The 23,903-nt window shown below is 38.3% G+C and overlaps 2 protein-coding genes across 5 annotated transcripts in view; both read left to right on the top strand.

The window, feature by feature from the left end:
• Nucleotides 1–2,597, top strand: part of SPICE1 (spindle and centriole associated protein 1) — a 53,664-nt gene extending 51,067 nt beyond the window's left edge. For 2 of the 4 annotated variants that reach the window (XM_074214529.1, XM_074214530.1), the window contains one exon: nt 425–2,597. In XM_074214529.1, coding sequence (XP_074070630.1) covers nt 425–478 — 54 coding nt within the window. In that variant the 3' untranslated portion in view covers nt 479–2,597. The remainder of the gene's footprint in view (nt 1–424) is intronic. The other 2 variants (XM_074214528.1, XM_074214527.1) reach the window with 2 other exon arrangements.
• A 5,991-nt stretch (nt 2,598–8,588) lies between these two features.
• Nucleotides 8,589–23,903, top strand: part of CFAP44 (cilia and flagella associated protein 44) — a 139,059-nt gene continuing 123,744 nt past the window's right edge. The window contains exons 1-3 of the mRNA XM_074214521.1: nt 8,589–8,641; nt 17,872–18,024; nt 20,427–20,586. Of these exons, the coding sequence (XP_074070622.1) occupies nt 17,880–18,024; nt 20,427–20,586 (305 nt within the window). The 5' untranslated portion in view covers nt 8,589–8,641; nt 17,872–17,879. The remainder of the gene's footprint in view (nt 8,642–17,871; nt 18,025–20,426; nt 20,587–23,903) is intronic.

The raw sequence follows: 23,903 nt of genomic DNA, 5'->3' as shown, positions 1-23,903 counted from the left end.
ACATTTCACTTGCCTCATAACACTAAGATTGGTTTTTAATTTTCCTGTGTGCTAACAAAATGGTATGAATATTATGTCTAATTTATCCTTTTTTTCTGTACTAGGAGAATATTACTTTTTTTCCCCTCCCTTTTAGTTTGTGTCCATGATTTGGTTATATCAATTAGTCTTTAAAAACAAAAACCCTCAAGATTCCTAAGTGAAGAGATTATCTGTTCCTGCTCCAGGATATTTTATTTGTCTATCACTTTCTTAGTAGAGAATAAAAGGTTTGGGGTGGTAGCAGTTGCAACTGATATCTAATTGTGAGATTATAATGTATGATAACTTGCTTACTCTAACATCTGAAAACTGAGTGGTTTCCTGTTTATTGTAAGACTCTTCAGATAATTTATCTAAATCTTCTCTGCCTCTATTCAAACAGGTTGAAAAACAAAGAGAAGAAGGCTGGTTTGCTCTCTCTACACATGTGACATAAGTGAAGTCCTATTTCATTTTTAAATATTTTTGCAAATTCCCATTTTCCTGGCCCCCTTCCTTTTCATATCATTCCTTTAATTAGCACACAAAAACCTATGCATCAGTTCTTCCAGTGGAAAGAAGTAAAACATTTGTCGTATTTCTGCATTTATATTGAAAGTTGTCCTTTTGAAAGAATACCAGAAATTTGACAATTGGGGGCTTATATCATATTCCAGTCATTTCCTTTGAGGAACCAAGTTGAGGACATCACAAGCCTTTTGAATTTCTATTTGATTTTTTAAAAAACTGTGTTATTTGTACCTATTACAGTTGAATTCCTGTTTTTAGTCACATAATAAATGTCATCTTTGACATACTTTAATTTTTTTCTAAAGGAAAGACTTACTTTGGGTCAGTCTTTGTAATAAAAGTTTTCTGTGGTATGAGTATAATTACTGACTTATGGAAAATTTTTTAACATCATCCTGGTCTCAGACTTACTGTTTTGTAAGACACTGCTTTCTCCCACCTTTTTTGAGCACATTGTTTATAGTTATTTTTTTGAATGAATGTGTGAGTACATTTGTGTTTATTCAGTAGATGAGAATAGTTGTACAAATATAGAATATGTTTATGTGGTTTTTTAATGTAAATTTTTATCTATAATGGCAGGCAATGAATTGTAAATAAAAAATCATAATAATTTGCATCATAAATTTTTATGGTAATTATCCAAATAGTACCTATTTCAGTCAGCCATCAAGTGACTAAGAACAAATAATTAGTTAATTCTAGATCTGGTAGCTGAAAAAGAATTATACTTCAAAAATTATTCCTTCTCGGTTATTACCTTGAAAGAGGCCATTATGGGACCCTAAGCAAACTTGATGAGGTAAGTACTTTTGCAGATTCCCAGATAGATTAGGATTGTGTTCTCTTGAAAATTTGCTTTTTAAAATATTCCTGCTTTGTATCTTAGGGATTGACTAATTTACTGATACTTGTTTGAAACTTTTAATTATTTCTCATGCTCATGGTTAAAATGAAAATTATTTCCTTAAAGAATACTGAATATATTTCCATGAAGCCATTTGTATAATTTGCTTGTCCTTTATCCTTCTTCAGTCTTTTGTTTTAACTGTCACTACACTGTGTAATTGTTACCTTAATAAATATTTTCCCAATATGAGTCATAAACTCACCCTTTTTTGTACTTCTGAAGAATCACACAACTCATCTTGATCAGTGAATTTGAAGCAGTTTGGGGTTGATGAGCTAGGGTTTGAATAGTGTAAGAATTTCACAAAGACTCAAGTTATGAGGGTCAGATAACTTTTATTTTGCAAGTGCAAGGAGATTGCTTGCAGGCTTTATCCCTAGTGGATAATTAGCCAGCGGGGAAAAAAGTTAGGGTTTTTATATAGAGAGGATGGCCTATTTATTGCAGGCAGGCACAGTTCAAAGGATTATGTCAGGGTATTCAGGGGTAACAGGCTCATTTTGGGAAATAGTGCTAACAATGTTATTGTGTTGAACTTCTGCCTCTTTCTCTGTCCTTGTAGAATCTTACTACTGCGGGTTCCTAACTGTTTGGTAGAAATAGGGTACCCAGATGACTGTTACTAATTCAAGGTCTGAGAAAATGCTACAAAAAAGATTTTCTTCAAATAACAAAGTCAGCCTAGTTTATAATGTAGTCTGCTATAGAAAGGTACAGAATTTAATTATTTGCTTTCTGCTTAGCATTTCCGTAGTATCCACATTTTACCCAATTAATGGTAGGTTTTCTATTTTAATAACCACAATGTTCATGTCACTTCTATCCTGACAAATTGCAGAAGTAAAATTCATATATCCCTGAGAATGAGAGACAATGTGATATATTTCATAAAGAGTCAACCTGAAAACTAGGAAGATCTGGATTCAAGATTTATCTCTGATGCCTCCTGGCTACGTGGTCCTGGTCAAATCACTTAATCTCTCAGTATTCTTGGAAACTCCAAGATGATGAGTTGGAAGGAGTGTGCAAATTTGGCATTGATTGGTAGAGGGAGTTTCTTCAACCAGGAGTTCTCTATATCAATGTAGTAATTACTGGACTAGTCCATCATGATTAATAACAAATAATAAATGAGATAAGAAAAGTTAGTGGTAGTTCATCTCTTCATTTTTTCTGATTTATCATGGCTAAGTAGGTTATCTGCCATTTGATCCATCTCAGAGTCTTCTGTTTCTGTTAACAGCAAATGGCAGCATTCTTCCATTGTTAGACTTTTTAAAAATGCTTTCTAAGGATCAATGTCCTAAAATTAAATGAAGTTAGTAAAATTTACTTTTTTTGAATATTATTTTTAAATTTAAAAAAAAAATTGCCCTAGTTGCATGCAAAAGCAAGTTTCAACATTTATTTCCAAAACCTTGAGATTCAGATTCTCCCTTCCTCCACCCTACTCCCCTCATTGAGAAAGCAGGTTACTTGGTGTAGATTAAAAATGTGTAGCTGTGAAACACATTACTGTAATAGTCATGTTGTCAAAATAGACATAATCCACACACACACACACACAAAGAAAGAGAAACCTCAAGAAAAATAGTGAAGGAAAAAAAGTGCTTTAGTCTGTATTCAGACACCATCAACTTGCTCTTTCAGAGAATCAGAGAAGTTGCTATTCTCTACCCCATTTACTCTGTGCTCTCTCCTTTCACCCTATCCCTTCTCAAAAGTGTGACATATCTGTCCTCTCCCATGATCTTCCCTCTCTCCTATCACCAATAGCCCCCTCCTTTCCCCCCTGTCTCCATCCCCTTCCTCTCCTATTTTCTTCTAGGGTAAGATTGATTTCTGTCTCAATTAGATGAATGTCATTTCCTCTCTAAACCACTTGGCAATATGAATAAAAGCCTCACTCACTCTCCCCCTCTTCCACTCCATTGCAAAAGCTTTTCCTTGCCTGTTTTATATAAAATAACATCACATTCTACCTCTCCTTTCCTTTTCTCCCAGTACATTCCTTTCTTGTCCATTAACATATATATATATATATATATGTATATATATATATATATATATATATCTTCAAATTCAAGTCCTTCCTATACTTTGTCTATATATATACTCCTAACTATCCTAATAAATGAGAAGGTTCATATGAGTTATCATCAGTATTATCCCATTCCATAGGACTACAAGCAGTTCAACATCATTAAGTCCCTCATGGTTTGCACTTCCTGTCCATTCTCTCGGCTTCACCTGAGTCCTGTACTTGAAGATCAGACTTTCTCTTCAGCTCTTGTTTTTCAACAGCAAAGTTTGAAAGTCCCCTATTTCACTGAATGTCCATCTTTTCTCCTGAAAGAGAAATTCAGTTTTGCTGGATGATTGATTCTCCATTGTTTCACGTTCTTTTGCCTTCCAAAATATCATATTCCAAACCCTATGAGCCCTTAGTGTAGAAGCTGCTAAATCTTATGTTATCCTGACTCTAGCTCCACAATACTTGAATTGTTTCTTTCTAGCTGTTTTGTCATGTTTTCTCCTTGACTTGGAAGTTCAGAAATTTGACTAATATTCTTGGGAGTTTTCATTTTGGGATCTCTTTCAGGAGGAGATCAGCAAATTCTTTTTATTTCTATTTTACCCTCTAAATTCGGTACAATATTAGTAGAATTTTCCTGGAGAATTTTTTGAAAAATGAAGTCTAGGGTTTTGTTGGGAATTTTGGTCATGATTTTCATGTAGTCCAATAATTTTTAAATTATCTCTTCTGAATCTGTTTTCCCAGGTCAGTTATTTTTCCAAAGAGATATTTCACATTTTCCTCTAGTTTTTCATTCTGTTTTTTTTTGCAAGGCAAATGGGGTTAAGTGGCTTGCCCAAGGCCACACAACTAGGTAATAAGTATCTGAGACCAGATTTGAACCCAGGTACTCCTGACTCCAGGGCTGGTGCTTTATCCACTGTGCCACCTAGCTGCCCCAGTTTTTCATTCTTTTGATTATATTTTATTGTTTCTTGATTCCTCACAAAATTCATCAATTCATCAGCTTCCCTTAGCTCCATTCTACATTTGAGGGAATTATTTTCTTCAGAGAGCTTTTTAATCCCCTTTTCCATTTGGCCAATTCTACTTTTTTAAGGCATTCTTCTCTTTAACTTTTTGGACTATTTTTTCCATTTGACCCAAACTGGTTTTTAAGATGTTGTTTTCCATGGCATTTTTTGTATCTCCTTCACCAAGCTACTGATATGGTTTTCATGATTTTCTTGTATTGCTCTCATTCCTCTTCCCAATTTTTCATCTACCTCCCTTACCCGATTTTCAAAATCTTTTTTGAGCTCTTCCATAGGCTAAGAGTAAACCATATTTTTTTTGGAGGCTTTGGATGCAGAAGCTTTTTATTGTGTTACCATCTAAGTGTGTATTTTGCTCTTCCATTGGACCAAAGTAATTGTCAATGGTCAGATTTTTTTTCTTCTGTTTTCCTTTTTTTTTTTTTTTTTTTGTGTATTTTCCCAGCTATGACTTGATTTTAACTCTTTGTTAGTGTGGGTTCTGCTCCCAGGGTGGAGGATGCACTGTCCCAAGCCTTTGAGGGTTTTTGCGATTGTTTTTCGGGGACACCCCCAATTCCTCCAAGTTCTTATGAGAGGCTCTGACTGCTCTCCTGGCCTGAGCTCTGGTCAGTGGATGATCACAGGCACTGCGCTCTGCCCTGGAGCTGAGGAGGGTCCCTGCTCCCCTATGGCAGCAAAGCTTCTTTTACTGAGACTGGGGCCCCAGAACTGTGACCTGGATCTGATACGGGCAAAGCAGCAGAGTCCTGCCTCAGAAATAGCCAAGAGACCTCTGTGGTCTTCCCTTAATGAGCTGAGGCTCTGGAAGCAGCAGGGGGATGATTCCCTGCCAAGTGGCTCCCCAGACCTCCTCTTGGTCCCTGGGCTGGGTCTGCGCTAGAGTTTGCACTAGACTGGACTCCCCCTCTGACTGATGTGGCAGAGTTTTCCTGCTGAGCTTTCCAATTGTCCCTGGCAGTTCTTGGGCCGAGAGGTCTGGAAACCACTCCTGCTGCTATGACCCCAGTACCCTGTGGGCTTTTTCTGGATGGCTAGGAGTCAGTTCACTTAGGCATGACCTGGACTGCACTGGGGCCCTTTCTGGTTTAACAATCTTTTCCCATGGATCTTCCAAGTGTTTCACTCAGTCTTTCTGTGGGTTCCACCACTCCAGAATTTGGCTAGAGTCATTATTTAAAGCCTTTTTGGAATAATCTGGCATAGAGCTTGTGGGAATTCCTCCTGCCTTTGCTCTGCCATCTTGTCCCGCCCCCCCAAAAAAATAGTACTTTTCATTAATACCAGGTCTTCATTAACACTGAGATTGAAGGAATATTTTAATTCCTTTATAATGTCTGGGTCAACTTAGAGGCATTTGCATCTATCTTTGATACATTTTTATGAACTCATTATAATAGTGTATATAACATTAGACTTTAAGTATATGAAAGGCAGTTCACTAGATACCGGGGATAACACAGACTGTATTAGCTCCTCCACCAAAACAGCTATCTGTAAGACAAGAAATGAGATTTACTTTAGGGGGGAAAAAAAGAATACCCTCAACAAAAAGGCCTTCTTATAGAAATTTTTCAGTAGAGAAAAATTCTCTTTATATATTCCATTACTATTTGTCAGTAAATATTAAATGCCTAATGTCCCAGACACTGTGCTAAGAACTAGAGGTAGAAGATGAGGTAAAAAACAGCCCTCAAGGAGATCACACTGTAATGGCACCAGGCCATGTCTTACAGGAAGCAAATTAAGCATAACACAAACATGTTAAATCTGTCTTTGGTTCAGATCTGTTTTTTTATTTGTGTAAGAATTGTTTGTGGAAATTCTTTTCACTGACGCAGATCTGATAACTTATCCATAACAGTTTTAGAGAGTTTTCTGAAGAATCTAGGGATTAAGTAACTTGATCATGGTCACACATCTAGTTTTCATGAGTCCAGACATTATCCCAGATTCTGATACCATGTCTGGTCACTATCCATTGTGTCACATTATCTCTTTAATAAAGGATAATCTAGGGTTATCTATATTTTTACAATTCACATATCTGAAGAATAGAATTGCTATGTATGTAAAACATTTTTTTCCTGTGTGAATAACTTGAAATACAGAAAGGTAGTGATCCCTTTTGTATCTGTGATCATATGACTAATAATGCCTTATTTTGAGTATTTGTCAGAATATCAAAAAGAAATGATTCCCCCCTTTTCTATAAGAAAAGCTTCCATGTCCTATTCATTTTTGTACATTCAGCGACTAGCCCAGTACTTTGAACAAAATACACATTTATGAATTAGTAATTGAATATATTCTCCAAAATGACCAAAAATCAACTATGCTGTCTAGGGAAAAGGAAATATTTGTTGTCTGTAGCTGAACTTCATTGAAAATATCAACTCTCAGTTTAGAGGAAAACAAAATTAGTAATCTCAGTTTTTTAGCATTTTGAATTCCTACTTAGATCTCGTTACTTGTAAATCGTATAACTCACATTTGGGTCACACTTTCTACAGTTATCCCCGTAGTATTACATAAAAGTATGAGAAGATTCAGAGAATGGCATCTTCATGGTCCTATTGAGATTGTCATTTGGGCATTGTCACCCGTGTCTACCCTAGCATCCTCTCAATAGACTGTCTCCAGCAGAACATGGAGAACGTACACATTAACAACACTGTGTTAATCCACTATGTTGGTTGCAGCTACTTTCAGCAATTCCTGGAACAAAGACAACCCTGAGAGACCTGTTGTGGACATAAAGAGTGAAATAAAATCACAGAGTCTGAATGATAAAAACTCTTCTGTTTTTCCTTCTTATCCCATTTGCCTTAGTCCTAATTTTTCTCATATACAAAATGACTAATATGAATTATGTTAAACACAAAAAAGCACATGTCCAACTTTAACCAGACTTCACTTCTGAGGGGAGGGAGGTAGAAAAGTGTGTCATTTATAGATGTGCATGGGGATGAATATTGAAAAACTTTCATAATGTAACTGGAAAAAAATACAAATCAAATAAAAAAAAGTCTGCCTCCGTGTCCCCAAACTTTTGCTATGCTCATCCTTTGTCATGTAGCATCAGCGAATGATTCAATGCAAAGATCTTCACATTGCGTGCCAAAGTGTAAGCTTTTTCATGTTTTTTTGTGAACCAAGTGGTAGTCTGAAGTGTAATTCAGATCAGAATTTTGCTCTGATCCCTTCATCCGTCATTGTGATGATGGCTGAAAGTAATCCAGCCAGGACTTTTTTTTTTAACCTTGTCCATTGGCTTTTATTCTTTGTTGTCAGGCAGAATTCAGTCACCCCCAGGCCTCATCTCTCAGCCCGGAGCTGATCTTCAGGCCGTGTGCATTCCGAGTTTTTCCGAATTGAGGCCATGCACGCTGAACACCGCGAACCCACATGGTTGTTTTCAGCTCCTGGGATTGGGCACTCAATGTTGCATTTCAAAAACAAAAGCAAAATGTATGTTGAATTCCTACCCTTTTCCCACGTGATAACTGAAAACGTCAAGAGTTCCTGGTGTGTGCCTATGTATAAAATCATTGCAATACGGTTAAATACAAATATGATACTTTTATTCAATTTCCTCGTACCAAAAAATATACATTGAATGACTACAAACCATTGGTGCAATTTTTTTTTTTTGCGAGGCAACGGGGTTAAGTGACTTCACCGGAGGCCACACGGTTGGGTAATTACGATCGTATTTGACCTCAGGGCCCCCTGACTCCAGAGCTTATGATTGCTATAATGAATTATTCTTAAGCAATTTCAAAATGATAGACTTGAGCCGGCGGGAGGTCCTGGAACAATAAGCAGCAGCGCCGGAAATGCAGAAGCTGTAGAAGCCCGCGGTCACGTGCCTGCCGGTGCCCCAGGCCTCCGCCACTCAGAGCAGGGCTCCCGGTGCCCCTGGGGCCGGCTTCCGGCGGGCTCTTGGGCCGAAGCACCGCCTCTTCCGCCGCCTGGGGCAGGCGCCCGGACGCGAACTGGAACCCGCGCACGCGCACTAGGGCACGGCGGTTGCCGTGGTAACGGAGTAAACGAAGGCAGAGTTCCGAGCGTGCTCGGGGCTGAGCTGGGCGGCGGATGCTCTGAGTAAGTACCCGGTCGTCCCCCCTCCTCCTCCGCGCAAGAAAAACCTATCTAAGAAGGAAATCCTCTGAGTTTGCACAGTAGCGGTTTCTAGGGTTATTCCTCCGGAAGGGCAGCTTTCGTGACAAAAGAGAAAAGCAAGCTCAGTTCGGCAAAACAACTGAAGTGAGAGTCTGACCGTTTTTGTAGTTTTCCTCAGCTTCAGTGCCTCACCTTTGCAAAGAAGGATAACAGTGCATTTTTTCAGTTAAAAAATCGATTTTTATGCATATCTTTAATTTTTTACAGTTCCTCTGGGTCTCCCAGGGAGCCTCTCTATATAATAAAGAACCAAAATAAAGGGGAAAAGTTCAATCAAACTAACCGACATAATGAAAAAAACCTGAAGTAAGCAATTTTCCTCACCAGTGGTCCCCCACTTTTGTAAAAATTGAGGATTGGTATTTCTTCCTTGCAGCCAAAATTGGTTATTATAATTTGGCAACATTCAGTTTGCATTTTGTTGTTTTAATTTTTGTTTCCATTTATATTATTGTAAGCATTAGGTTTATTGTTTCCTGGTTCTGCTTTACTTATTTTTAATCAATTCATAGATATCTTCAATGCTTTTCTACAGTCATCATTACTTATTTTTTTTAAGTTTTTTTTTCCTGACCTGCATAATTAGAATGCACTCCCTCCTCACCCCTGATTCTTTTTTTCTTTTTTTACGTTTTTTCTTTTTTTTTTTTTTGCAAGACAATGGGGTTAAGTAGCTTGCCCAAGGCCACACAGCTAGGTAATTAGTAAGTGTCTGAGGTCAAATTTGAACTCAAATTTGACTCCAGGGATGGTGCTCTATCCACTGTGCCACCTAGCTGCCCAATCTTATAACTTATAACACAGTAACATCACATATCATGTGGAATAATTTGTCTTTTGTTTGCAGTTTTTTATTTTGGAGTATTAGCCCAGAAGTAGAATCTCTGGATAAAAAGTCAGGAACATTTTTACTCTTTTCCTTTAATTCTAAATTGTTATACAAAATAATATACAATAATATGCAAAATAAAGAAATCACAGCTCCATTAGCAGTGCATTTGTATGCCCATCTTCCCAAGTCAATGTGCCAAGTATGAGCTAAAAACCTCAATTTTTGTTTTAATTTCTTGTTCTTGATTGAACATTCTTTACTATAGTTGTTAATAGCTTTCAGTTTTAGAAATATTCATTGAAATTATTGTTAGATGACATTTGACCAGGATTAGGTTAGCAAAACATTTTCTATAACTTTATTATGTCACTTGAAGCTCTTTTCCTGTGCATTAGGTACAGGGGGATGGTGGAGCCAGATTCACTTGCATCTCAGGAGCAGATTATTAAATTTTCAGTGTGAAGCTTTACTCCTCAAAAATTGACAAATGCTACAGATTGGGTTTTGAATTGATTGTGTAGGCATGAGAAAATGGAGAGGGCAGCTAGGTGGCACAGTGGATTTAGAGCATGGACCCTGGAATCAGGAAAAGCTTAAGTTCAAATCCACCCTTAAGACACTTGTTACTTATTATCTGAGTGACCTTGGGCAAGGCACTTAACCCCATTGCCTTCCACCCCCCCCCAAAAAAAAAGAATAGAAAAAAGTAATGGAGAAAATGTTGACACAGATTAAGCTTAAACTTTAAATTTTATCATGTGCACATTTTTTTCTAAAAAACTGCAGGCATTTATATGACTGCATAGATATTATAATGATGGGAAAAATATTATGGAGGAGGAAAAATTCAATTTGCAAAAAAAGAAGTCCTGAATTAAATAATGTTGCCTAGGACCGAATCTGATGGGAAGAATCACTTTAGGAACTTGATAAGAATTTAGACAATTATTATGAATGCTTTATTTCCATTTTGTTAACTTACAGCTCGGAAGATAGAGAGTCAACCTTAGAGACAGGAAAACCTGGGTTCAGGTCCTATCCTTGACTGGTGTGATTTACTGGTGTGATTTTGGTAAAGTCACTTAATAATAATTGCCAACATTTATATAACCCTTGAAGGTTAGCAAAATGTTTTCCATGTATTATTTCATTTGGTCCTCACAATCCTGAGGTCAGATGTTATTATTGTCCCCATTTTACAGTAGAGGAAACCGAGGCAGAGGGAGGTTTTTTTGGGGTTTTTTTTTTTTTTTGAGATTTACCCAGGGTCATACAGCTAGGGAGTATTTGATGTACAATTTGAACTTGGGTCTCTTAGATTCCAAATCCATCCTAATAGTCATCACAGCTAGACAACCAATCTCTCAGAACTCCATGGGACCCTCTAATACTATAATTAGCAGAGCAATTGCAGGTAGGCACAGATAGATTGAGGTGTTTAAATGGAAAGTTTGAAATTATAAGTCTGAACCAAAAAAAAAAAAGAAAGAAAGTGGTTTAAACTGCCTTGGAAAAGACTTGTTGAAAATTTCAGCATTTGCTCTGAAAGAAAATTGTCATCCATACTATATGGGAAAAGTTTATTAACACTAGAATGGCTAAGGAAGAATTTGGAAAGAATTACTATTCAGGGTCCAGCTTTCATATCTGAAGTGTGTGTGTGTGTTGGGGGGGGGGGTCAAATTTGAGGTAGGCAGTAGAAATTCTTGATCCCAGTACTTTTTCGCTTTATTGGTTTTAGGGGACATTTTGGTTAGTTTTTTTTTTTTTTGCTTCCCTGGAGATGAGAGGGAAGAGAGTTAGTTATAAAAGGGGACCACTTGTTTGCAGAAGCAATTTACCCCAAGATATAATTTGTAAATTTGTTTGAGGCTGAGTGGTCATTTCCCCCAAAGGGAAAGAACAGAAAGAAGTTGGGAGACACATCAATGGAAACAGATTCACTGAAGTCATAGTTAATGCTATTAAATACCAAAGGAATTATGTGGGCTTGGCCATGGGCCTGTCCTACTTCTGATTGGTGTATTCAAAGGTACTTGGAATTTTCTTATTCAAGGATGGATGCCTATGGAAATGCCCCCAATTCCTTTTGTTTACTCTTGAGTATAAGACCTTGTAAGCTCTGGTGTTTGGGAGTCACGTAGGTTCATCAATAGACACAGATAATTCTGAGAATGCTCCCTACTAGTTAGGAGTTATTTTGATGTCTTTTAAGTTATAATGAATTTATGTTTTTGTGTTGTGTTATTCAGTTTTTACTTTCTAGAACCTTCTGACTCTCTTCCTAAAGAAAGTACTCATTTATATTGCAATAATATGTGACAGATGTAATTGCTCTGTTGGTTTTACTTAGCTTTTAGCTTTTTTTTTTAACAGAGGATTTTATGACAATGGAAATGCTCTGGTAGAGTTTATGGGAAATAAGATGGATCTAATTTAAGAAAACTAAAAGAATATTTTCATACTATATTGACAGAACTTCTGGGTAGTCTTTTTTTCTTTAGTTTTTGCAAGGCAGTGGGGTTAAGTGACTTGCTCAAGGTCACACAGCTAATAAGTATCAAGTGTCTAAGGCTGGATTTGAACTCAAGTCTTGCTGACTCTAAGGCCCATGCTGTATCCCCTGCACCACCTAGCTGTCTTCAAGGACTATTCAAGTAGTCTTTAAGGCATTGACCTATTTTTGTTTCTTAAACCTGAACTATGTTTTCTAACATACTTTTTCCATATTCTCCTACATATAAGGGTTGTATTGATGATGTTTGTTCTTCCTTCTCAAAGAAAACCATGATATCAGGGATGTACTATCATGACAAGCACATGAATTGGATTTGAGTGGGGGAGGCTGTGTTGAGTCATCAACCTCACTTGTTCCTCCAGAGCTTCTAGGTCCAGTGGCTAGATATGATCAGGACGACTGGAGATGACCCTGGAGGCCAGGCAATCAGGTTTAGTGATTTGCCCAAGGTTACCCAGCTAGTAAGTGTCAAGTATCTTGTCTTGACATGAAGTCATTAATTACCAAAATATATTTGGATTCAAAGGTTTCTGTTGAGATCTTTGTATTCTTTTTCTACTTACTCATTCTTGGCAATTGATGATCTATAAATTGTAACTGTCTCCCATGTGACTTTTTTGCTTGTGATGATCATTGAATGCCATTGACCAAGATGACCACTGATGCTGTGAAATAGTGATTCTTATGGCTCTTGAGCACATGATTAAACCTCTTCTGAAAATTTTCTTGTTTGATTCTTTTTTTAATTTAATATTTATTTATTATTTTGTACAGTTTTTTATGCATTAATAAAATATTCTTGTTTAGGAGTAAACAAAATACCTCCTCCCCCCAAAAAATATAGACTCACTTGAGTGATAAAGTAAAGGGAAGAGAAAAAAATTAAAATTAAATAAAAATAATAGTAATAATTGTAGGTATGGCCAGGTGGTGCAGTGGATGGAGCACCAGCCCTAGAGCCAGGAGCACCCGAGCCCACATCTGGCCCCACACCCAACAATCACCCAATGCAAACCACCCCAACCCCCACTGCCCTGCATAAACCAAAAAAAAAGAAAAAAAAAGACATAAAATAAAATAGTAATAATAGTATGGGGTGGCTGGGTGGTAGACAAAGTACTGGCCCTTGAGCCAGGAGCACCCGGGTCCGAATCCGGCCTCAGACACCCAACTATCTCCCTGCTATGTGGCCCCAAGCAGGCCACCCAGCCCCATTTGCCCTGCACCCCCCCCAAATAATAATAACAATAATAATAATAATAATAATAATAATAATAATAATAATAATAATAAATGTGCTTCAGTCTGTGTTCCAACACCACCAACTCTGTCGTGGTTGGATCACATCTTTTATGATAAGTCCATCACAAAAGTTACTTCTACATTTTTCCACCGTTGCTGTTGCTGATCGCAACTCCCTTCTTTCATACTTCTCCACTACCATGTACTGTATTTTCTCTCTCCTTTCACTCTGACTCTGCTGTAGGGTAGCTGAGTGGTGCAGCAGACAGATCCCTGGCCCTGGGGGCAAGAGGCCCCGAGCCGCTATACCACCCCTTAGGCCCAGCATCCACCTGGCCCTGTGGTCCCGGACAGGCCTTCCAATCCCAGCCCCTTGCAAGAAGTAAAAAAGAAAATGTGTCATATCTGACCACTCTCCCCCCATGGTCCATCCTCTCCCCTGTCACTCACATCCCCCCCTTCCCCCTGTCCCCCCCCTTCTTACTATAGATGTCTATACCCTATTGAGTATATATATGTATGTGTGTATATATATATATATATATAAAATATATATATATATATTTATATATATATATGCTGTTTCCTCTCCAAGCCACCTCTGATGAGAGCAAAGGTTCCCTCATTCCCCCTTGCCTCTCCCCTTCCATATCATTGCAATAGCTCGTTGTAATAAAGAAAAATCTTATTATATGAAATATCTTGGCCTATTTCCCCCCCTCTTCTTTTTCTTTCTCCCCTTACAGTTCCCTTTTTTCTATTGATTACATTTTTTATACCATGTTTTATCTTCAAATTCAGCTTTCTTCTGTGCTTCATCTATAAAAGCTCCTTCTACCTGCTCTGTTAATTGAGAAGGTTCATATGAGTATTATCAGTGTCATTTTCTATGCAGAAATGCATGCAGTTCATCATCATTAAGTCCCTCATATTTTCCCCTTCTCCTCCAATCTCCATGCTTCACCTGAGTCCTGTATCTGAAGATCAAACCTTCTGTTCAGCTCTGGCCATTCCAACAGGAACATGTGAAATTCCCCTGGTTCATTGAAAGTCCATCTTTTTCCCTGGAAGAGGACATTCAGCCTTGCTGGGTAGTTCATTCTTGGTTGCATTCTAAGCTCTTCTGCCTTCTGGTATATTATATTCCAAGCCCTATGAGCTTTTAATGTAGTTGCTGCTAAGTCCTGTGTGATCCTGACTGCAGCTCCACGATATTTGAATTATGTCTTTCTTGCTGCTTGTAATATTTTCTCTTTGACTTGGGAGTTCTGGAACTTGTCTATAATATTCCTGGTGGTTAGTTTTTTGGGATCTCTTTCTCGGGGTGGATCTGTGGATTCTCTCCATTTCTATTTTGTCTTCTGCTTCTGGGATATCAGGGCAATTTTCCTGTAGTAATTCTTTGAAAATGATGTCAAGGCTCTTTTCCTGATCATGACTTTCAGGTATTCCAATAATTTTTAAATTATCTTTCCTAAGTCTGTTTTCCATATCAGTTGTTTTCTAAATGAGATGTTTCACATTTTCTTCTAATTTTGCATTTTTTTTTGTTTTGAAGTATTGAATACTGATTTCTTGTAAGTTCATCAACCTCCCTGAGTTCTGTTCTTTGTCTGAAGGATTTGTTTTCCTCAGAGAGCTTTCTTATCTCTTTTTCCATCTGGCCAATTTTGCTTTTTAAAGCATTCTTCTCCTCAATAATTTTTCGAACTGTTTTATCCATTTGACCTAAGCTGGTTTTTAGCATGCTATTTTCATCAGCATTTTTTTGGATTTCCTTGACTAAGCTGCTGACTTCATTTTCATGTTTTTCCTGCATCTCTCTCCTTTCTTTTCCCAGTTTTTCTTCTAACTCCCTCATTTGATTTTCAAAGTCTTTTCTGAGCTCTGTCATAGCCTGAGCCCAATTTCTGTTTTTCTTGGAGTCTTTAGATGCAGGAGCTTGTGCTTCCTCATCTTCAGACTGAGTGTTTTGATCCTTCTTGGGCTCATTTGCAAAATATTTCTCAATGGTGTTCCTCTTTTTTTCTCTGCTTGCTCATTTTCCCAGCCTTAACCTGTTTGGGGGGTACTTCCTGAGCTTTTGGGACACTCCCACAAGGGTCTCAGTGTGTGAGGCTCTGTCCTCCCTCCTGGTCTGTGAATGACCATAAGCACCCCGCTCTGCCATGGGGCCGAGGTTGGGGGGGCCCTGTTGTTCTATGGGGGGGGCCTAGACTGGGATCAGGATCTGAATGTGGTCAGAGCCCCAGAGTCCTGTTCCAGGGGCAGAGGACAGAGCTCTGAAGTCTCTCTTCACTCCCCTCCCTCAGCTCAATGGGCTCATGCCCTGGGGGCTCCTGCTTAACGGCTCTGCCTGCTTCTGTTTCCTGGATCAGGGCTGGGGAAAGACCAGGCTGCTAGCTGTGTGCCCTGAGGGCTGGGCTCCACATGCTCCCTCTGGCAGAGGTCTCCCACTGTTCCCCCCCACTTTGTGCCCGGTGCTCCCCGGGGTGCAACTCAGGAGACTCCCCTGCTGCTGTGAGCCACGGCTCCTAGCGCCCTGGGGCTGCCTCTGGGAGGCTGAAGTTCTTTGGCTCTGGCGGGCCGCCCCTTCGGCTCCTGGGAGCAGAGCCTTTCTGCTCTTTTCCAGGGCACCTTGAGTAGGAGAACTGCCTCACTGGGTCCCTCTGTGGGTTCTGTCTCTCGAAAATTTAGTTAGAGTCCTTAGTTTAGAAGATTTATGAAAGAGCGCCTAAGATACGATCCTTTCTTGTCGCCATTTTGGCTCCGCCCCCCCCCTTTGATTCTTAAGGAGAACTTGGGTGCTATCTTTTGATTTAGTGACAGTTTTCTTGAACACTCTTGTTTCATTTGGGACAAGCATGTCAATATTGATTTGGGTCTGTTCCTTAAACATTGCATCAACTTGCTTTTGTTTTTTTTGGTGGGGAGACATTTAGAATCAGTGACTAAATTAACATTTATAAATGGTGGTATTACTGGCCAATGCCCCAACACTGTCCAGCCATGATACAAAGAAGGGAGAGCAAGATAGATTAAAAGGTAAGAAAGCAAGGGACCGGCCAGAACCAGTTGGTTTATCAGAGGATTGGTAGCGTGGATGAATGGGATCTGATATTAGTGCAAGCAACTAGAGTGTCAGATAAGCAAGTTCAGAATTAAGTTGAATGGAATACCCAAGATGGTAGTCAGTGTAGACAAACATACAAAGAACAGTTAAGTCTTGTGGCACACACATAGAAATCAATATTAAATGTTTATTAAATATTTTTCAATATACATTCTAGGCTCTATGTATACAAGTACATAGACATAGAATGATATAATTCCTGATTGTTATGGTTCTGCAAAACTGAAACCTTTTGGTTTTCAGTCTCCAGCTCTTCCCTTCTTCATTATACCTTTATTCCAGTTGCCTTCTCTGAGCCTTTTTCTTGACAATTAAAGGATTTTTCTGCTAGCCCTGGTACCTGATACAATTTCTTTATCTCAGATCTACCTCAAGAGCTGAAATTTGGTAGCAACTTTGCAGGATGATGAGTCTCAATACAAGTGGAAGAATTCTTATAAACTGACCATCCAGTTGTTTTTCTAACTTGGTTGCAAGCTTCAGAGGGACTTTATCCTAGTTTTCTTTTTCATCTCCAGTGCCTGACATAGTGCTTTATTCAGAGAAGATGACCAATAAATAGTTCCCAAATGATTAGAAACATCCTAAATCTTGTCATTGTCCTTCTAGTACCAGGATGATCCAGTATGATTTGTGATCATATGATCATATGATTTACCCTCTTATTATTTTAAAATTTTATTTATTTAAGGCATTGGGGTTAAATGACTTGCCCAAGATCACACAGCTAGGTAATTATTAAGTGTCTGAGGCCAGATTTGAACTGAGGTCCTCCTGACTCTAGGACTGGTGCTCTAACCCCTCTGTCACCTAGCTGCCCCTCCATTTGTATTTCAAAAGCAATTCCAATTGACTTTAGAATACTTAAGATCTCTTAGTTAATATTTGAATACAGATAACTCTAAACCCTACTCTGGAGTATTTGTTGCCTAATTACCTCTTTTGCTAAGTTTTGAGAAGAAATGTTATTTTAAAAAACAAAGAGAAGGGAGCATGCAAAATTATTTCCCGCTATCTCCTAAATCAAAAAACAAAAAGAATTCTCTTCTTGATACCAGTTCATATAAGATTCCTTCCCAGCCCCTGCACACACTCCCTGTGACCCTCTTCATCCCTTGGTGTATGTAGCTTGTTCTTATTCTGTGATTCTATTTAAGACATGCCATCCAGGGGCGGCTAGGTGGCGCAGTGCATAAAGCACTGGCCCTGGAGTCAGGAGTACCTGGGTTCAAATCTGGTCTCAGACAATTAATAATTACCTAGCTGTGTGGCTTTGGGCAAGCCACTTAATCCCATTTGCCTTACAAAAAAAAAAACAACCTAAAAAAAAAAGCCATGCCATCCAATCGCAAATTGGGTAACAAGACCTGGGCAGAATGATTAACTCCTCAGACAAAAATGACACTTTTTCATTTTTTTCTTATCAGTTTCTAATATGGATCGACAAGATTCAGTAAAACCAGAAGATACAGAAGATAACAAAGATTATGATGATGACTATTACGAGGATGAAGAAGAATCTGAAGAAATTTCTGAAAGACCTGAAAGTGCACCAGAACGTAGGAGTACAAGGATGGAAGGTTAGAGGGGGTGTGTACATGAGGGAATAGCATAGATTAACATCACAATTGTTGCATCATAACTTTAAGTACAACTTGATCAATTTTCTCTGAAGAGAAGTGAATTATAATGAACCAATGTAGGATCAATAGCAATAAATCACATTTATGTGATGCTTTAAGGTTTGCAGAATGATGTGCAAATATCTCATCTGATCTTCACAGCAACCCCAGGAATATAAGAACTATTATTACCCCCATTGTATAAATGGGGAAACTGAGGCTGAGAGACACTAAAGTGATTTGCCTAGAGCCACATAATTATTAAGGGTCTGGAGCTGCATTTGAACTCAGGTCTTCCTAATTCAAAACTCTATTGTACCACTTGGTTGCCTTAAGAACAGCCATGCAGTTTTGGTGATGGTTGCAGGGGGGAAAAAAACAAGATTCCATTTTATGTTTATATTCCCTAAAAGATCCTAACTAATCTCCAAGTTCCTCATATTTCAATTCCCATGATCTTCTTTTCCACTCTATATAAATGGTATTCACTCTTATAACTTCATCCACCCCCTCTATGTAGATAACTTCTCCATTTAGGTCTGACCTCATGATCCACATCTTCATCTTGCCTTCAGATCTTGCCTTCATCTAGACATCCCTTGTCATTTCAAACTCAACTTATTGAAAAGCAAAATTTTCTCCCTACCCTAGTTATTTTCTTTTTAATATTTCTGGAACTTGCATCACCATTCACCCAGAAAAATTGACAATTAATGATCAATATATTCCCATTGGACCTGAAGGTGAGGAAAAATAATTCAAAAGTTTGAGAATGAAATAATAGGTGTGTTAACAGAAATATTGAAATGAGGAGGGTCAGGTGTAGAGATATTGAACTTGGTTTCGATTTTGCTGAATGTTACAAGGAAGTGGAGATACACAGTCAGGATTCGAAGGAGAGGTTAGATTTGAAGGCATAGCCAGCTGGGAATCATCTGGAGAGAAGTTGAACTGAAACCCCTGAAATAATGAAATTTCCAAGGGAGAAAGTGTAGAAAAGAGATATATCAGTGCAAAGGACAGAATTTTGGAGGACATCCATAACAGTGAAGAAGTGACAATAATAACAACTAGCACAATTAGTAACACTAAAGTTTTCAGAAAACTTGTCATCCTTGCACTCATTTGATCCTCACCAACCTTATGAGGAGATGTTCTTTTTATCCTTACTTTTACAGATGAAGCAGCTGAGGCACAATGAAATTCATAGTTTAAAACTGCACTGACTTTGGGGATACATTGAATTTATTTGGACTTTCTGAGAGTTTTTTGTGGCATTTTTTCAACTATGTCAGGTGTTTTGCACTTTCAAAAGTCTAGTTCTGACATGCAATTAACATTTTATAATACTTTTTATGTCAGTATTTGAGGAGTTAAGATTGAAGATGGAAAAATAAATGAATAGATAACATTACATGAAGAAATATAAATAAATAAAAATTTAATAAATGGTCTCTGGTATAATACAAGTGCTTCCACCTCTTTTAGTTTAAGAGATGATGAAAGTGTTTCTAGAAAAAATTGGTGAAAGTTGTAAGAGGTATTATAAGAAAAAAAAAGCTTCTCAACAATTAGAGGTATCTAAAAATGAAATGAAGATTTCCCCTTCACCAGAGGTCCTCTGGTGGAAAGTGGAAAGCATTTGATTGCTTCTAGAAGTGCTCTTCTGACTTCTTGATTAGTTTGGTGCTTGATTAGATGACTTCAGAGGTTCTTTCAAATGCTGTGATTCTGTTCTTACAATTTTTACATGGTGTCTTGTCTCCCAAGTGTCACATTAAGATGTATATGTTCTCCCAAATTTCTCATGACCCATTCAATTCTTTAGGTTCTAGGGAACAGTTCTCCTTAGGGTTGTATGTAACTCTGGGACAAAATATCAGATGGCATGTGGAGAGTGAGTTGGGATTTCGTTTCCATTATGCCAGTCAGTATTCATCTTAGCATTTAATTAATAGTGTTCCCAAGGCTTATTGCTTAGCTTGAATGGCACTTGATCTTGTCTGGGGCAGCTAGGTAGTGACTTAAGTTTGTCTCAATTTCCTCATCTGTAAAATGGGGATAATAATAGTATTTACCTCTTAGGGTTGTTGTGAGGATGAAATGTGATAATTATAAAGAACTTTTCACAATTTCTAGTGCATAGAGCCAGATAAATGTTATCTGTTATTATTATTATCATGATTATCATGGAACCCAGTGTAGAAGGGGGTATACATTCTAGTCTTAAACTGTGGCTTTATTACATTCATCATGTGTTAGGCAAGTGTGGGAATGTGAAGATATTGTGTGACCTAGGAAGACTTTTTCTGAGGCACTTAAATTTTATTATCTTCAATTATTATTTTTTTATCTTTCAGAATCTGAATTTTCATATTTTGAAGATCAAGCAGAGGAAGAACTAGATGAAGGACCAGTGAAGAAAATTTCAGAGAACTTCTTCTATAATTACAATGAGGTGGCTTCAGTTCCTTTTGTGACCAAGGATTCCGGCATACCGTTAAACCTCCTGACACTGATGTATCCTATCTAGCTGAACATGTATAAAATAGAGGTTTTTCTATTTGTTAAATACCTTTTTTTTTTTGAGGTAATCAGAGTTAAATGACTTGCTCAGGGTCACCCTGCTAGTAAGTGTCTGAGGGTTAGATTTGAACTTTGGTCCTTCCTGACTCCAGGGCCATACTTTATCCACTATGACACCTCGATGCCCCAATTTGCTGTGTACTTTTATTTTTGTTTTTTTATTTTGCAAGGCAGTGGGATTAAGTGACTTGCTTAAGGTCACACAGTTAGGCAATTATGCATTGTCTGAGATTGGATTTGAGCTTAGGTCCTCCTGACTCCAGGGCCAGTGTTCTATCCACTGAGCCACCTAGCTGCCCTTGCTGTATACTTTTAAAAGTAGATTGCCAGGTAGAGAATTTTGGTCAGGACACATGGTTAAAATTTGTATTGAATAATTGTTTAACCACAGAGAAAAACAAGAGTGAAGCATTTATTTTGGTCAAGATCTACCTTTTACATAGTCGCAATAGACAGAAATTCATGTGCTTTGCTTTGAGGGAAACTAAAACTTCCTCTTCTCCTTGTACCTCCTGAACTATCTCTGAACTACACTGCTAGAATTTTTGCCATGCTTTAAAGGCATTGAAAGCCATTGCTAAAATATATTTTCTGGGTGATGTAACATATTATAGCCATTACCTGCAATGATGACAATAGTATAAATGGATGGGGAATCATAAAGGCCTGGATTCTAGTTTGGTTATGTCACTTACTTCATGGCCTGATCTTGAAATTAATTTCTTTCCCTCTCTGGGTTTCAATAACTTAAATGGAAAGTGAAAGGGCTGTGTCAGATGAGCTCTATGGTTCCTTTCATCAGTATCATTAGGAGTAAGAAACTACACTCCTTGTCAAAATCCCCAATCCGACCTCAAGACTGGCAGCATTATTCCATAGGATGAATCTTAGACCTTTACATTTGAGGATATTATTGAATTGTCTAAATGTCCTCTCCCATCACTGACAGCACATTTGTCACCTTGAGGCTCCACAAAGTTTGTTTTGTCCATATTCTCAAAGAAAGTTTTTTGAGTCCTAAAACCCCAGGTCCAATTTTCCAGTTTTTTTAGTCTTATGCCATCATAATTTATGGACAAAAGCAAAATTTGTGCCAACATCTTCAGATGTCTGGTTCACCACTACATTTAGAAAGTTTTGGGGCCTCAAACCTGAAGGGACAACTTCCAGTTTTCTCTCTTAGCCCATTAAAGTCAAGTTTCCTTGGCTGATTTTTCCACCTTATCTCAGCAATGAGTCAGGTTTCCACACAGGATTGCCATGCCATTTTCTTCTCCTCTCTAGGTGGTCAGCATTGTCAAAAGGAATGTTTTGAGATTGAGACTGGAGCGTACCATACCAGGTAAGCTCCCTTGGAACATTGTCAAAGGGGCAAATCAGTGTGTTCACACCCACTTCCATTCTCACTCCTTGTAGGAAGCATACTTTCAATCTTTGCAAAACATACCCTCTTCCCACCCCTCTAACTGAACTGGCCTCTCTCCAGCCTCCCCCTTTCTTTTCCTCTTTTTGGCTTTTAAAAGTAGACTGAATCTGAGTTGAAAGGAAAGTAAAGTAAAATGAAGACAGTTGCCTCAGAGGGAATTCAGTAAAATTCATTTTGTTCAGGCTTGCCTGACTGAGGCATAGAACTCAAACTCTTTATACATGAAGAAGCTGAGAACCATGGTGATTTAAGGATTTGTCCGAAGTAAAACAGGTAGGAGATGGAAGAGAATTTGATCCCAGAGCCCCTGATGCCAAATACAAATCTTTTCCCAGTCTATCATATTGTTTTGAGACTATATTATCTGCTGGGCAATAGAATCTTCAAAATCAAGGTTTAGTTTGGGTGGGAATAATGGCTTAAAAACTTTATTTAGACAGTGAACAAATTTAAGTGGTATTATGACTCCCTGGTAGGTGAAGAGGTAATGAGGGAATGGAAATTGTTGGCAAAAATGTCTAGATCTTTGTTTTAGTTCTATCACAGAAACTACTCCATCTGCAGGCAGAACAGCACAGCTTGGTTTGAGGAATGTACCTATGAACCCAAAGAATATTTCAGAAAGTGAGTCTTGTCCAAACCTCGGATAATCTGGGAACACTACTTGAGACTGTGGAAAGCTGTGGGGGGAAAAGCCCAGAAGCTGGAACCTCCACAAGTCTGAAAGGTACCTGATCTGGAGAGACATGTTAGACATGAAGATAAGAAGCAGACATGGTTCAGTGCACCCAGATGATGGGGACTCTATCAATACAAGTACTCAGTGGTGACCCTGTAGGCTTTCATTTAGCTATCATGATACAATTCTTCAGAATAGACTGTTTCCTTGTAGAAAGGATAAGACTTCAGAAGAACCACAGATACTGGTCTTTGTAAGTTATCTGAGAAAGAGTATGTTGACTGTACTCAGGTCCTGTTAACTAAATCTAAGGATGAGAATGTCATAGAGTGCTGCCCAGCTTCTAGGGATCTTGAATAGCTTATAAAACAGGCTATAAGAAGCTTTGTATACTAAATGGGTGGGAGGGAGGTAGGAACCAACAGTACTCCCCAGTATACACTGGTGACCCTGCTAACAATCACAGAATACAGCTGACGTGCTGAGAACCATCATGCTCTCCATTTGTAAATAATAAAAAAAGACTTTTTCTTTCTCTTGCACCATTTTGTATACCTGCCAGTTTCCTGGGTAGTGTTGTCTAGTGTAGCAAATACTTTTTTATGAAGATTATTTCACATGGTGGATAGAGTGCTGGGCCTGGAGTCAGGAAGACTCAACTTGCTGAGTTTAAAATCTGGCCTCAGACATTTATTAGCTGTGTGACCCTGGTAAGTCACTTCACCCTATTTGCCTCAGTTTCCTTTTCTGTAAAATGAGCTGGAGAAGGAAACGATAAACCATTCCAGTATCTTGACCAAGAAAATTTCTAATAAGATTCATGTAGAGTCAACTGTGACTGAAATGAATGAATAACTCAGATGGCAAAGCCTCATCTGAAAGCAGTAGTTAAAAACATTTCTAGTGAAATGTTAACTCTAGGACAAATGCTAGTCAGAGCAGGGGGAGCAGGGTTGGTGTATGTCAAGAGAAACCAGAAAAAAACAAAAAACTCAAACCAGAAGATAAAGACAATTCTCTGAAAACAAAACTGCAGAGATCATGTTGGGCCATCAAAAACCCCTAAAAGAAAGCTGCTGAAGAGAAATAACATTAGAAGCTAGAAAATTAAGAGAGATAACTTTGGATTTCACTCCCTAAAGGAGA

This window comes from Macrotis lagotis, chromosome 1 (genome assembly GCF_037893015.1).
Source record: "Macrotis lagotis isolate mMagLag1 chromosome 1, bilby.v1.9.chrom.fasta, whole genome shotgun sequence".
NCBI classification, from domain to species: domain Eukaryota; kingdom Metazoa; phylum Chordata; class Mammalia; order Peramelemorphia; family Peramelidae; genus Macrotis; species Macrotis lagotis.
Note: the sequence above shows the minus strand (reverse complement) of the source record. Positions and strands in the feature narration are given on the sequence as shown.